The following is a 15,568-nucleotide window of genomic DNA, read 5'->3' on the forward strand; positions in this document are numbered from 1 at the left end:
ACGAAATCGGTTCAGCGGGTAAGCGTCAAGAAGAGTTTCATAAAAACCGGCCAAGTGCGAGTCGGACTCGCGTATTAAGGGTTCCGTACATTAAGTCCGACTCGCGCTTGACTGCACATTTCTAATAGGTTTTCCTGTCATCTATAGGTAAAGAACTATTTTGTGTATTCAGACGGACATACATACAGACGCACGAGTGATCCTATAAGGGTTCCGTTTTTTCCTTTTGAGGTACGGAACCCTAAAAAGATTTATTTTTATTTTGTGGAATGGTGTCAATGTGATATCTTAAATGGATTCAGCACCCCAGATTTATACGAAAACGATACCAAACACGGCCTAGCACCTTCACTGATATAGATATATCAAGATAAAATTGAGAGCCCTAAATAAACTTTCAAGAGCGGATATCTCAAAAACTATTCAACATATCGAAAAGATTGACTGAATAAACTTGTAACAAATTAAATTAACTTTCATTTTGTATAAGTGGCCATGTCGCTGAGATGCATAGTTTCCGAGATATCATCGAAAAACGGGAAAATGGGACCTTCAGAGCCCCTCTCTCCCCCCCGCTCAAGGGCTACGGCCGGGGACTTTTGATATGTTCACCTCCTAACTTGTCAAACCGAGTTACGGAGTCAAAAATTGTGTTCCGAGCATTTCCCTCTACAACTTTTGGAGCATTCGTTGCCTGACCTAAGTAGCTTATTGAATTTCTTTAAAAACTTTTCTGTAAAAGGTTGACGGGTGTTGGGTGTTTATATGGTTTCGGTCGATTATTATCATTTGCATTGCCCATGATGACTTACTAGAATTACGAGCACACGAGACACTAATAGTAGTTTGACAAACCTTGGTTTTCAAGAGGTATTTTATATTGACATTTGCTGTCACAAATTTGCTGTCAGATTTAGTCGCAAACCGCACGCAAAGTGCACACAAATGTGTCGACACCTTGTTACGGAAAAGTGTAGACACGGCGACGACACTTTGTTTCGAAACAATTCTAGACACATTGTGTGGACTCTGTTACGACACATCTGACATTTAGTTACCACTTTGTGATTCTGCGACTGGAATGGTTATATGGGAAGTCCTTCTTGGAAATAATTCGTAAAATTAATACGAAAGCTACAAGTTTAATTAAAAATAACCTACTTACTACAAATAGTTGCACGAAAAGTGGGCTTAATTATATGACAATGCTCAACTTTGTTATCGACTGAGGGCACACTGAAAAGGCTTATTATTAACCGGGCAACTAAAATATTAAACAGGAACTATCACTGGGCACATAATAATATAATTAGGCTGTGCATTAACATTTTAGCACCAATAAATTTATATTAGACTCAAATTTAAGCATCATATTATTAAAAAAATGGCAGCAAAATCAAGCCACCCAAAAAAATTATAGGGAACTTGAATTGATAGGTTGGCGTCTAAAATAATAAGTTGGCAACTAATATTATAAAGCGATCATAAAATTTGGTTGTGTATATCTTTTGTACATAAACAGAATACCTACCTAAGATACCTATATTAATAAGCTTTAAATACTCTATTCTAGTCTATATACCTAGTACTTTAAATTTACATATTTCCTAATCCACAAAACACCACAAATTTATTTACGTATAATACCCTACTATACTTATAGTCGAAATTCCTAATCATGAAACACCTAACGGCCATTATACCATTAGGTCTTTAAATTTTTAATTACTAATTTCAATAGTTACCACTGTGTTTTGCCAGAGTCAAAAGATAGGTGCGACGACGAGCGAAGCGAGGAGGAGCGTGTTAGGTTGACCGTGTAGTGACCAAACAAAATATTTTAAAAGAACTTCATTTTTAAATTAATAGATAGCCGTTTTCTTTTTGAAATGTGCTTCATAAATAGTCTCCAATATAATAATTCAGTTGCCAAATAAATATTTGGTACCTGCCTAAAAATAAACAAAAGCTTTGACGGCATTAAAATACAACTCATATTGATATATTTTAAGGCTCCGTTTTAGTTGCCAAACTATTAATTTTAGTACCCATTTCTATTATTTTAAACTACCCAAATTCGATTAATTAGATGACCGGTTAAATACGTGCCCACTGAAAATTGTATTTTTAGCATGAAAAATTGTCGGGCTAACGATATAAAAACAGTCGACATACAATTTTCGAACTGCATTCTTAAAATACCTACAAATCACAGACCAATGAAAATAATTCATTTCTAATAAAACAAAACCTTTCGTGGGGACAGCACAGTAATGTTATGAACGAACATCGTAAATTTTATAGCATTTTTCGTGCAGCGGAGTGGTGTTAACGGAATTGGTATAGATAATTCCAACTGAGATGTTAAATTAAGGTTAATATTAACGCTAATTAATCATTAGGGTTGAAATTGTTTATACCACTTCCGTTAACAGTACTCCGCTGCACCGAAAATGCTATAAAATTTACGATGTCTGGTTATGAAACAGCTATAGATGGTTTAGATACCTACGTGTTTAAAATAATTAAATGGATTTGTATAAACCTCCGAAAACAAACTGTAAAAAGCCTAAAGCATATCCCCTTAACTATGACGAAAAGGCCAAATTAAGTAAATATTATTACAGTACAATACCTATACGATTTCTAGGCTGTATACGTATAGTATAGATGTGTATACTCCTACACTACATAGAAATTAGATTAATGAGATTCACACTTACCTATTATGCAGAATGGCCGCCTCAAGAACTTGAGGCGGCCCATTGAACCCTGATACCGGGACCGGCATCCTGACGACCATAACCTGAACAAAATGAAAACATTAACTTTTGCTAACTTTTAATAAAATGAAAGTTGCTAGGCATTATTCGTTAATACCAACTGCGAAAAACACAGATCATATATCCACCAGATTGAGCATGTAACGCGACTCGTGGCTATGGCGAATAAGTGCTCTGATGTCCACTGTTTATTTAAGTTGCCTACAACCTTGGGGTGGGGTGCCTAAATTAAAAATAGAATAGGTAGACACCAAAGGAATAAACATGTATTTATTAAAGTTTACCACGATATATATAGGATGCAACGCAACTGATTAGTGCGAATCGCGGCATATTACTTTACAAGTGTACCTCGCAAAAGTTTGCACACGGTTTATAATTATTATAGTTAATGCGAAGTTTACGGGATGTAATCTATGGGAGGCAACGAACAAAGAGAGAGATAAGCCGAGTGGTGAGCGCGTCGAGTAATTCGTCACTCGTTGTGGATGGATCGTTCGGTGTTCATCCCAAAGCCGGCGCTCGCCTTACATTAACATGAACCATTTATTTTTCACTCAGAACTAAGATTGTAAAAAGGGAATCATCTCATTCTTTTCTTTTGCTTAATATACTTTTCCAAGAATTCTTTTCAATTCCTAATACGGAGTTTGACTTTTAAAATGACCTATTAGTAGCTAGGTGTAGGTAACTAAGTAAGTAAACTGTAGTAGTAGGTAAGTAAGTAAACTGTAAAGGTCACAAGACTAAACTATGCACATTGGTAATCGATCCTTTTCGCGATTAATGGTAGCTTTATTTTGTTTTAAAACAAGGAATGTTCTTATTTTTTTTTTTTTTTTATGTTATAGTCAGCAAGCGAGCAGACGAGCCGCCTGATGGGAAGCGGTCATCGTCGCCCATGGACATAAGCAACATCACAGGAGCCACTTAAGCGTTGCCGACCCTTGAGAACCCTAAATACCCGCTTCTTGAAGAATCCCATGTCGTAGCGCAAAGGAAATACCTCAGGAGGCAAGTCATTCCACATTCTGCACGTTCTGGGAAGAAACGAGCGAGATGCCCGCTTATTCTTGGTGTGCCATGTATCTAAGAAGTGGGGATGAACTTTGCTCCTTTGGCGGGAGGTGCGGTGATAGAAACGAGACGATGGCACCAAATCAAAAAGTTCTTCCGAGCACTCCCCATTGTACAGACGGTAGAACATCATTCATCATCTTATAATGGAAAATGCTTAAAATACATACACTAAAAGACACACATTTAATGTATGTTCGGACAGTGAACTATAGTAGAGAATGTTGGGAAAACGATTATGTAGGTATATAAAATTAAATAGTTCTATAATAGAAACAATTAATAATGTAATATAAACGAAGTGCCGGAAGCCGGTAATTTGTATAATGAAAAGGGGCCTGCTGCACCACTCCCTGACCAAACTACGCGGATTACGAAAAATTATAAATATTCTTTAAGTTGTACGTTTATTCTCGTACCTATTCTATTTATTCAGTGTACTAACTTACTCTACTGTACTCTATTTTAAGTACTCAATTTCCTGCTAAGGGCAGAAGATAAATAGGTATCTGATAAGTAGTGCGAGAAAGAAGGTGGGCAACTCTTTCAGGACTGTATGGACTAGGTCTCACTTTCAAGTATTGTTTATGGTTAGGTACGGGCGATGCGTAGACCCCTGTTCTAAGTATTAATTAAAACTATGTTGATACCATTATTAATTTTAAATGTTAAACAAAACGTTGCGATAAGCATTGGACTTAATGTGATTTTTTTAATAAGTAGGTATTTAAAAAGCTATCACAATATATGTCATTAAGCAACTAAGAACTGTTACGTGAAATTATTACATTACGTAAATTACGTTGTATAAGTGAAACTGACACAAATTATTTCAAAAATAAAAATGTAGGAAAACGGTTGGACACAGTCGCGTTTCAACACAGTTTTCCACCTAGTAAAGCAAGTTGGTCATCCTAAATACCGTTGGGCAGATAGAGTGGAGGCAGATCTCCGTGAGCTCGGCGTCGCCGAAAGCTGGCGGGGTACCGCTCTGGACCGATCAAAGTGGCGTGCTCTTGTGTTGGAGGTCAAGACTCATTTTGGGTCACCGCGCCAACCAAGTAAGTAAGTAAAGCAAGTTCTGCCATGAAAGGAATATTAGGGTGTGCTTATATTGTATTTGTAAATATTTTATCCGTGATCAATACATTCATAACACCGTCTGCCTAGATTGAATCCAAATAGAACTGCATTAATGATGCACTATCAATAATTCATAAAAAACTTGACCTGGATCGTTTTAGTTCCCTTTATGGGCAATCATGCTCACCTCAGGTGGTAACAAAATCAGCATGGTATTATGGAGCGGCTTACCTTAACACAAACTCGATAGCGAACCAAATGACGACGACAGTTTCCATGTAGAAGAGCACTATCCCGGCGCGAGCCTCGTACTCCTCGATGGTGGAGAACACGGACAGCGACAGGCACATGAACACCATGAGGAACCTACCAAAACATATTATGTAATACCTACTTCCCATAGGGCCTCCCTCCATTAGCGTCTCCCGAGCGTCGGCGTCTAGTCAACTCTATGGCTGCTGCTCGACGCAACGTTGGCGCAACTGCGCAGCGATGGCATTTTCCATAGCGCTGACTAGACGCTGACGCTCAAAAGACGCTAGTGAGGGGTGGCCCTACATAGTAGATTATTTACCAAGGGATGAAAGGCACCCAATGACGAGATATTTTGAGGGCCAATAGCTCGAGTCAGAATGGGTGCCTTTCATCCGAGTTAATTTACTTTTAGTTTCGAATAAGAGGAAAGTAATATACATGTGTGTTTCACAAAACATGACTAAATAACTTGTTTTATATTGTTTAGTGAGGGTTCTTTCAATTGACAATTTAGGCAAAGGGATTCTTATTTATGGGATCGGGAGTGCAACTTCAGCATGAAAATTATAAGTACAACAAATCCAAGTAGAACCGAATTTTCGAGGAAAAATACTATTGGAAAGCAAAATTCCCTAGGGCCGAAACGTAACGCTTTTAACTTGCTTCATAGATAAACAATGAGCCACTATCAGAGCATGAGAAATTAAAAATATTTTTATAATACAAGTAATTCATTTCTAATAGGTTTAATATTGGGACATAATTTAGTAGTTGGATATAGTTTAGTATTGCCCAAAGAGCGTTTACCTTAAAACATAAGCAAAAGCTCTGAAATTTAAAAGAATTACATACATACGAGTATACCCTCTAACTACAAGTAGCACTCAAAATAATCTAGTGTTCACTCTTCTACTGGAAAACTTTCCACATCATCATTGGAAGTTTATAAACACCGAAATAGTTTTAGTAACAGTAAACCAAAGTTATTCTTAATGTACACTTAAACTGGACTGTCTTTTAAAATGCTATCCATAAATGTAATATTAGTATATACAACTTGGAACTTATCCAAGAATATTAACTTATTATTCAGCTGAACTAGTATTAGGCAATTGAGCGAGGCAAATAGACTCAGTATAGTAATCGTTGTAGTTATAATTTGGTACTTTTACTAGCTCATAAATCTCATATTTGTAAATGATTTGCGGTTTAAACACAAGCACGGTTCGAGTTCGGTTCGGTGATACCACTTAAACGTCTCATTTCATATGCCATAAAAATAAAGTGCGGGATTTCGATATGCTGTCGGTTGTAAACGGAAGTATTTACGAATGACTTTAAATTGTTTATATTCACAATAATATACGACAAGTACCTATATGTTATATGTATTTAGATACATAATGGTAAATATAATAAATTAACAAAACACCGTTGATCGAAGATCGTAATAACTCCTAAGAATAATAAAAACGAATATAAATGTTCCTTTGTTCCTCTGTTTACCATCATAATCTTCGTCACACAAATTCTCGGCACAGAGAATTGCTGTAAATACAAGGACAAAGTTATATGTGCAAATAAAGACATTGACAAACTAGGATAGCATTCATGAAAAGGACAAGATAAAATAAAATGTAGTCTTGTTTACAAGCAGAGGAAATCGGGTTAATGTTCAAAGTGGACGACTTACACAATCATATGATACAGGACGGCCTTAACACCCCTCGGCCGTTCAAGGAAATTGTAGAACTTGGATTGTAGGCGGCGGTAACGCGCGTCGCGACGCGTGGCGCGATAGCTGAGCGGCTTGCCCAGCAGCGACATCCGCGGCGTCGCCAGCCGGTCGCCGCCGCCAGGCTTACTCTCACTGCGAACAACACCGCACATCACTGCCATTCAAATATATCCTCACTGCTCATCTGCTCTCTCCGCTATACCCTTTTATTCTTTTCGCCTAACCCCCACTTCGTTTTTCAATCTCCATGTTATTCGTATTGTGCGCCTTAAAGAGCTGTTGATTTTCCGAGAAACTCTTGAATAGGCCGTGTGCGGAGCGCGGCACCCTACTCTTGTGCCGAGACGCTGTCAATAACACGTAGTTACCATCGGTGCGACTATTTATACGCTTGGCTTGTTTCAATGAGACTATGCGAATCGAGCTCATAATTAAAGCGTTTATCGCACGATAAGCAGTAGTGTTTTATGTTTGATAAATTAAATATACTTTTAAACCATATCAGTAAAATTTGTAGAACCTATAAATACTGATTAAAATTACCAGATGTATAAATACAAAAAGGTAGGTAAGAATAAATGGAGCGAGCGTTTCACGCTCCCCTCGTGTTGAAACGAGGCATCACCTGCCCGATTCGTAAGCGATTTAACTGTACGTCACGCTATGAAATCATGGGCTGCTATGCGACACAAAGTGAAAATTTCCTATTCAATAAATCAGATTCCTTTTACGCGACAAGCAATAATAGTTTTGTTGCTACAAGATTTTTCCTCGCAAGACTCGGAGGGTTTCAGCATTTTCGATTTTCATTTGTGCTGACTGCTGACAATAAGTAGGTAGGTTTAGGTATAAAATACAACGTTTATATAAGTCGCGGTTATAATCAAGAGCTACCCTATAGCTATAGTGAGAGTGTTTCGTGCACTGTTACATTAAGTGTGGTGCTTTCAATGTTATCTACCTACATTAATGTGGTGCTTTTAATGGAAAATTGTAGCTTAGCGTTTTAGAACCCTAGAAACAAACTAAATTTTTTAAAATAATTAAAAACTATTTATTGTTCACTTTCTACAATTAAAAAGTTGGGCGGAAAACAACTAAATGCAGATAATTACTATCTATGAAACCGAAAATGTACGAGTTGGTGGCTAATATTATTATTTGAATTAATATTTCAATATCAAATATAAGAAACTGTAACGTAACATTTCACTTGATTGTTATATAATAACTAACATACAGAAAAAAATACGTCTAAACAATTAGTTTCATGCATGTTTTTTTGAAAGATGGCTATCGATTCTACTTCCTGTGAAATTTAAATGTTTCTAATAAACCTGATACCTATCTATTATACCCCAGAAACTTTCAATATGCAAATGTAAATGTGGCGCGCGCACCGCGAGTTAAAACGTTCCATACGAAAAGCACGCTTGCTGTAATGGTTTAGAATAAATGGAAAGTGGAAAAATTACTGTCTTGGGTGAGACTTGCGTTAGCCCCCTTTTAATTTGGTTTGCGCCGTTTGCGGACATCCGGTTAAGAATCTCTGCTTTATAAAGGGTAGAGGGATTACATAGGGCGGAAACAGTTAATTTTTAAATTTCGTGATACATTTTTAGGGTTACATTAGTATCGGCCAAACTAGTGAGGAATCGTAAGCACTATTATACTCGTATGTAACTTATTGCCAAATAAATAATTGATACTTATTTAAATAGGGTGTGCATCAAGCGCAGTTCTAAATGAAACGTTATTAACTGAATTAAATAAATAATTAAGCAAAGCAAATCAAAATGAAGAAAGTAAAGTATTATTTTAATATTCCATTTCAAGTCCATAATTGGAGAGATTGGAGTATCGAGGAGTTGATTTTGTTAGTTAATTACGAGTTAATTTTGTACAAATGCACAGCTTTGACTGCGAAAGTTGTATTTATAGTTAGTTTATTAAAATGCATTGAATAAAATGTTAAGGTTTGTAAAAAGCTCTTTCTAAGAAGTCATTAAGTGCTGCGAAGCGAAATCATCAATACAAATCAAATAAGAAATTAGTTTAAGGGCTATTATTCAGCATATGCTAGGTAGGTCAGCATATGTTTTGGTTTGGAAAAACACAATAAGACAAAAGTGAATTGTCTTTAAAAAAATGTTTATTTTTAGCTCTGTTGTCAGGATAACTATGAAGAAAAAGAAAGAACGAAAAATCACTATACCTACCTAAGTATACGAAAGAAGGCGCAAAATTATTTGATCAAGCTTAAATTTCTAGCTAGGCAATTAAGGCAATGCAATACGCGTCCATGGATATCGATTCTGTTTTTATAATTTATTTAGTTTTATCTAGTTTTGACACGCTCTTGAGTCATATCATTTATCTCACGCGCACCAGTAAGTGCGAGCGAGATGCCTAATGACATGCGCGACTGCCTAGTTCGTTTTTTTTGCATTAGAAAGGGTTATTCCCACTAGTTACCACCAAGTTCTTACCAGTGGTAACTACTGGGATTTTTTTTCCCTCCTTTTACCACTGGTAACTACTGGGAAAAAAAAATCCCACTAGTTACCACCAACTCGGCTTGGTGACCGAGCGATGTACTACCCGAGCGTAATTCGAATGCGAGCCTATGCTGGTTAGTCCGAGCAGTCAGCCCATCCGAAGTGCGCCCTAAGCGGTTTTAATAACAACCATGCCCTATAGTTATTTAGCCTGACTACAAATTATGAATACCTACATATTCCAGCTCTGCGTCGTGTTATAATAGAACGAAATGAAGTAGCTGTAAATAATAAAACGAAATCAGTTCTGTCGGTTTTTGACTGATTTGTTTGTTCGTTTGTATAAATATGTAATTCAATTTACAGTTAATAAGATAAATTTAATCCGGATAAAAAGTTAATTTCTACTTAACTAGAATGAGACTCTTCTATTTTAGTTTTTACACTTATACCGGTAAAACTGTTTTAATATTTTTGATCACTTTTAAAGCAGTTTACTGAATCACTAACTGACACATAATTATTTATTTCAGCACTCTACATTTATACTATACTATTTATACTGTTTTTATTAGTATTGAATTCTAACAATATTTTGGTGGTAACTACTGGGAAAAAAATTCCCACCATTTACCAGTGGTAACCACTGGGAATAAAAATTCCCAGTTGTTACCACTGGTATGAACTTGGTGGTAACTAGTGGGAATAACCCGAAAAAACTTGAAAGAAGGTAAGCGAACTTGACTGTCTTTTAATTGAAAAACGCTTTTTAAAAATTAATAACTATTACTTATGAAAGCAGAAGAATATAAATGATCGTATTAGATTCATAATTGTTACATATTTGCCGTAACTTATTTTTAAAATGTGTTTTTCAATTAAAAGACGGAACAAGATTGTTTACCTTCTAATGTGTATTTCTAATGCTAAAAAAACGAACTATAGTGCATTTCGCACGCACCGAATTAGCATGAGTTATCGTCAAAATCGTATCATAACAAGTTCAAAATCTCCATACATTCTTAAATGAGAATCGGCCTCCGTATACCTCATAGCGTCGCATGGTAATATTGGTAATATGTATAATGTATCTATAGAGTTAGGTATAATTTTTAACAATCGTGGTTGTGATCACAATGATTTTTGAACTTTTCTCGGGATGGGTATCACGGGTACGACTCGACTTTTCAAGATAGGGGATTATATACCAGCCGTCGCGTCGCGGCGGCGAACTGTCGAAACGGAAGAAATCCTTACCGACATTGACGAGGATTACACTTCAAATAAAAGGAACTACCTATACACGATGATTTTTAATCGGTGATCAGGAGTAGAAAATATTAATATCTAGCCCAAATTAAACTTATTAGGCCCTAGGTCTCACGCAATTATCTTATTGTTTAATTAATTAAAGGTGAAAACATAATTAAAACTAATAACCACTAAATACATGGTTATCTTACATGAATTAACTACGATACGTCAAGTGCCATCGATATGGCGGGAAATTTGACGGATCTATGACTTTGTTTATGCATATGACAATGACAATGACAAGTTATTACTCATAAATTATCAATTGCAATTAAGTTTGTAAAGAGGCTATAACTCATAGATCCCGATTAGTAGAGTGACAAGGATTTTAGGATAAAAATGTACTCAAAATTAAAATTATGATAAAAAAAAAACAAGTTTGTTTCCATGTAATTACGACTTCAACGTGATCTACATCAATGACTGAGTTAGAAAAAAATGTTACTGATCACCGATTAAAAATCATCGTGTATACTAAAATAAAAAAACATATAAAATGATTCATACCAAAACGTCTGAAAAACGTTAACACAGAAGAAACAATCGTAATTTTTATTATATTTTTGAGCTATATATGGCCAAAAAAATATGTCGATCGACAGACATGGGACTATGTTCAATGAAAATTACTGGCTGTTAAAATTATCAAGTAGGTACTAACTGTAGGTGTTACCTAATTTAAAAAATAAATGATCATGTGCATGTCGGACCATGCAAAATGGAATGTTCCGTACCTTCATATATGATATTCATATCATATATGAAGGTACGGAACAACAAAACAAAACCCTATCAACTGCGAGTCTGACTCGTACCTACACCGAGGGTTCCGTACAAACTATTTGAACTACGTTATTATCCCTAGATATAGGCATTGACATTTAAAACAAAACACGCAATGAATATAATATATTATCTTTTATTATGATGGATTATTCCTTTTGTCTCCAGTTTATTGTAGGCCCTAATTGCTATCAGTAAGTCTATAATACGCAAATATTTACGTTGTGCCCTCGGTTTTAACCCCAATCAGGGTTAAAAATACAGTCTAATTGAGCCCAAATTACCGTATACATATGATTTCATTAATCTATTTCGTCGATTATTTGAACCTAAGTAGACCAAATCATTCCATAGTAGTATGCAAATAATCATTAAAAAAAACCAATGGATTGCATGTTTATATCTTTGCCTGACTATTTATTTATTAAATATTTCATTTAAAAATATTTTATTTCAAATATTTATAACAATCTCTAGTTTAGTTGCCAAATACATACCTATAGTTCTGTTTTATCGGTAGTTAAAGCTAAGGTGATAAGTTGTGTGAGCTACACAAGATCAAATTATTTACACATCGTGTTTTTCTAGTGCTTTTGATTCCTTTGGTTAACTCATGGTTCTAAATTAGATAGATCTATTGTAGAATCTTTCTCTTGCCCGGGATTCAAAATAAGCATTCGAAGAAATAGGTCTTCAACTTTGCTCTCTTGTTGCACGTATATCTATTTGACTGTACATTCAATTATATTACTTATAGTTGTGTCTCTTTGTATTTTTGCTCACGTAGGTTTTAATAGGTATAGATACACTGTACTTACTCTATTAGATATCGGCTTATCATATACCTAATTGGAATATCAATATCCCAGCCACAGATAAGCGTAAATGCACCTATTTACCTGTGACATCAATAACTTATATAAGGGGTTGTTAACTACTATACGTAGGTACGTACGTAACTAATATATGTAGGTACATAAACCTTCTAAAAGACTTATCGTATTGATCTACCTTAGTAATCTGTTATAGAGTAGGTAGATGAATTTCAACATGTTTGCAGATACACGAATAGTATCTATATTGATTATATATTGAGGGACTGCCTGTCCTGTGCCATATGTGCTATTTATTTTGTGTGTTCTGTACAATAAAGAGTTAATACATACACACAGCATAACTTATTCCTTAATTTAAAATTCAGCTTAGAAACCAATTCATATGACGTTAATTTACACCCAGCAGGCAAGCAGTTAATATTTGATTAACATAGGTGTTGGTTACTCAGGCTCCGAGACTGCGTCGTAAAATGAAGGTATTAAGGCAACTTAAGTTACGAAGCTACTTGTTTGTAACTTATGAATAGATCATTCTACTTAATTTTCTTTGGCACGTTAATTAACCATATTCTGCAACAAAGCACATTTTGCATAAGTAGGTAAAGTGCAAACATTTTTTAGTATCTTCAAAGTTTACGATAAGTACTATTGTTACAGTTCAGCATACTCGTATGATTGCACAATCACAAAATAATATTTAATAAATCGTTTCAGATGGTTTTCAAAACTATCGTAGAAAGACAGCACACAAAAAATATTAATTTTTAGTTGCGTAGGTATAATTAAAGCGCAAATACCTAATAAAGAACTAGAAAAAAATAAATTTTCTATTAATATCTCATATCTATCTACGAGTAGCAAATAATAAAAATTGTTAATTAAGGTTTTATTTGAAACGAAGAAAACTTAAAACCTAAAAATATTTTCTACGCAAGAACTACGAATATTACGAATGTAATAGAATGTAGAAATATATTACCTATGTCGTATAGCATCTTCATGTACACGAACACGCCTTGCCGATTTCATTTTCACCTAAACATTTTATGCCAATCAATAAATTTTGTATTAATATGTACCATCATATTTTTATTTAAAATAAGTTAATTGGTTGGTATAATTTTGTTGGGAGTCAGTAATTTATTTAGTCGCGTTAATATTGAGAATTCCCGCGCCGGATAAAATTCTCCGCTACGGCCCGCTGTCTCCGGGTAAAAACAAAGACTGGCCCTCAATACGAGCTCGTGAATCATGTGCTATAGACGCGAAGGCTACGAGGTTGCAGGGCGATTGCGAGGATAACTTACATACGTAATAAGGCAATCTAATATGTATATTAATATAGCGTCTCGTATGCCTAAATGTTAAGGAAGCTCATACTCACTAGCCGCAAGCGTAAACTGTACAGGGCTAAAGCGATAATTTATTATTTATTATCAATGACGTTAAATTATTATTACAGTAGGTATTGTTATTTTAACTTGAGATCAAGTTTGTTTGGCGTGATTATGTTTACAGATGTAGTTTCTGTATTCCTTGTTCGAATAGGTTTTGTTAACAGAAACAATCTATTTGGCTACCTACCCACTACATTTCTGTATCCAAAACATCTGGAGCTGTTATTATGAACACATGAATTGCATGTCGCGGCGCGGCGGCGCACTAGCCCTACTCGCTATCGTTGTTTTAATCGCGTTTTAAATTACTTAATGCAAAAATCAGTTACGGAACTCTACATATCTAGGTAATGGTAAACTATCGATCCAAATATCATAAAGGGTTCGTGCGCCACAAACTCAAATCATTGTTATTGACAATTATTTCGAAGGCACAAAGCAAGCACTATGCGGTTTCGTAAGTGCATGCTATTTATTTGTTTTATGAAAAACGTTCATTAGTCTCACTGACGCGTGATATACAGTCTACAACTGTGTCGTGCAAAAATCGAAACACCAAACATTACTTACGTACCTTAAAATTCACAGCCAATCTAAACAACTGGAAACTGACATCCATAAATATTTACATTCCGGTAGACGTGAGACGCGTAATCGCGCGTGATATAGTTGGTGATGTATAGTGTGGTGCGGGGCGCGGCGGGCACGCGGCACGTGGGATGCGGGCCCGGTGCGCCGGCATAATAGCCGCGCTGCAGGCTCGCGAGCGCAGCGTGGGGCGCGCGGAGAGCGGCCGCCGACTGACGGCCGGCGCCGCCGCCGCGCCGCCACCGCCGCCCTCGCCCGCTGAAGCCCGGCCGCCCGCCCGCCCGCGCACCTCTAATTCTAATTGTTGGCCTCCTCCAGCGATTCAGGTCATCGTACCTGCACTCGAATTCGGTCCTAAATGAAAAACTCGGTTATTATTTGCATTTTTAATGTCCGTTCTTTTGATTACATTTTTATTGGTATGAAAGTGCAACTTTCGCCCACTAATAACTATAACGTAGGTACGTATCTATATCTAACTAAGTGCTGAATGGTAATAATAAAGTCAAAAGTTCAAACCTATTAATTCTGAACGTCAAAAAATATATTAGCACTCGAAAGTAGTTCACTGTGATTACGTCTTGAATATTTCATAATGGCTGTTAAAAGGTAACAGAATATATGCATTGGGCTACTTGTTACGTGAGTGGTTTTTCCTTACGCGCCACAAGCAGAACGCGTAGGGAAGCGTGCTGCAGTCGGATATGCCGTCGGATGCCGTCAAAGCCAATGGTTGATTAATTGTAAATGGTTGTCTGCTTTGATTGTGTAAACTGATTCACATATTGGTGAGTAAGATGTAGGTAGCGAAAATGAATCGAGATTATATTTAGGTCGTAAAGACTATTTATGCTCAGATATTAGGTACCTAGTCTAGCCATACATTTTGTCACTAAAATTAGGTTAACTATGTCATCATCATCATCATCTCAGCCATAAGACGTCCACTGCTGAACATAGGCCTCCCCCTTGTACCTCCATTCGTACCGGTTGGAAGCGACCCGCATCCAGCGTCCTCCGGCGACCTTAACAAAGTCGTCTGTCCATCTTGTGGGTGGACGTCCTACGCTGCGCTTGCTAGTCCGTGGCCTCCACTCGAGCACTTTTCGACCCCATCGGCCATCTTCTCTGCGCGCAATGTGGCCTGCCCATTGCCACTTCAGCTTGCTAATCCGGTGGGCTACGACTTTAGTTCGTCTACGGATCTCCTCATTTC

General features: G+C 36.4%; 1 protein-coding gene across 10 annotated transcripts in view; it reads right to left on the minus strand.

Annotated features, from left to right (window-relative positions):
• LOC134789924 (potassium voltage-gated channel subfamily KQT member 4) overlaps window positions 1–14,591 on the minus strand; it is a 76,404-nt gene extending 61,813 nt beyond the window's left edge. For 6 of the 10 annotated variants that reach the window (XM_063760624.1, XM_063760627.1, XM_063760623.1 and 3 more), the window contains exons 1-3: window positions 6,892–7,311; window positions 5,175–5,309; window positions 2,724–2,806 (exon numbers count right to left, since the gene is read on the minus strand). In XM_063760624.1, the coding sequence (XP_063616694.1) occupies window positions 2,724–2,806; window positions 5,175–5,309; window positions 6,892–7,097 (424 nt within the window). In that variant the 5' untranslated portion in view covers window positions 7,098–7,311. Of the gene's footprint in view, window positions 1–2,723; window positions 2,807–5,174; window positions 5,310–6,891; window positions 7,313–14,338 lie in introns of those variants that run through there. The other 4 variants (XM_063760625.1, XM_063760622.1, XM_063760621.1 and 1 more) reach the window with 4 other exon arrangements.
• Window positions 14,592–15,568: the final 977 nt, after the last annotated feature.

The sequence above is a fragment of the Cydia splendana genome, chromosome 4 (genome assembly GCF_910591565.1).
Source record: "Cydia splendana chromosome 4, ilCydSple1.2, whole genome shotgun sequence".
Classification (NCBI taxonomy): domain Eukaryota; kingdom Metazoa; phylum Arthropoda; class Insecta; order Lepidoptera; family Tortricidae; genus Cydia; species Cydia splendana.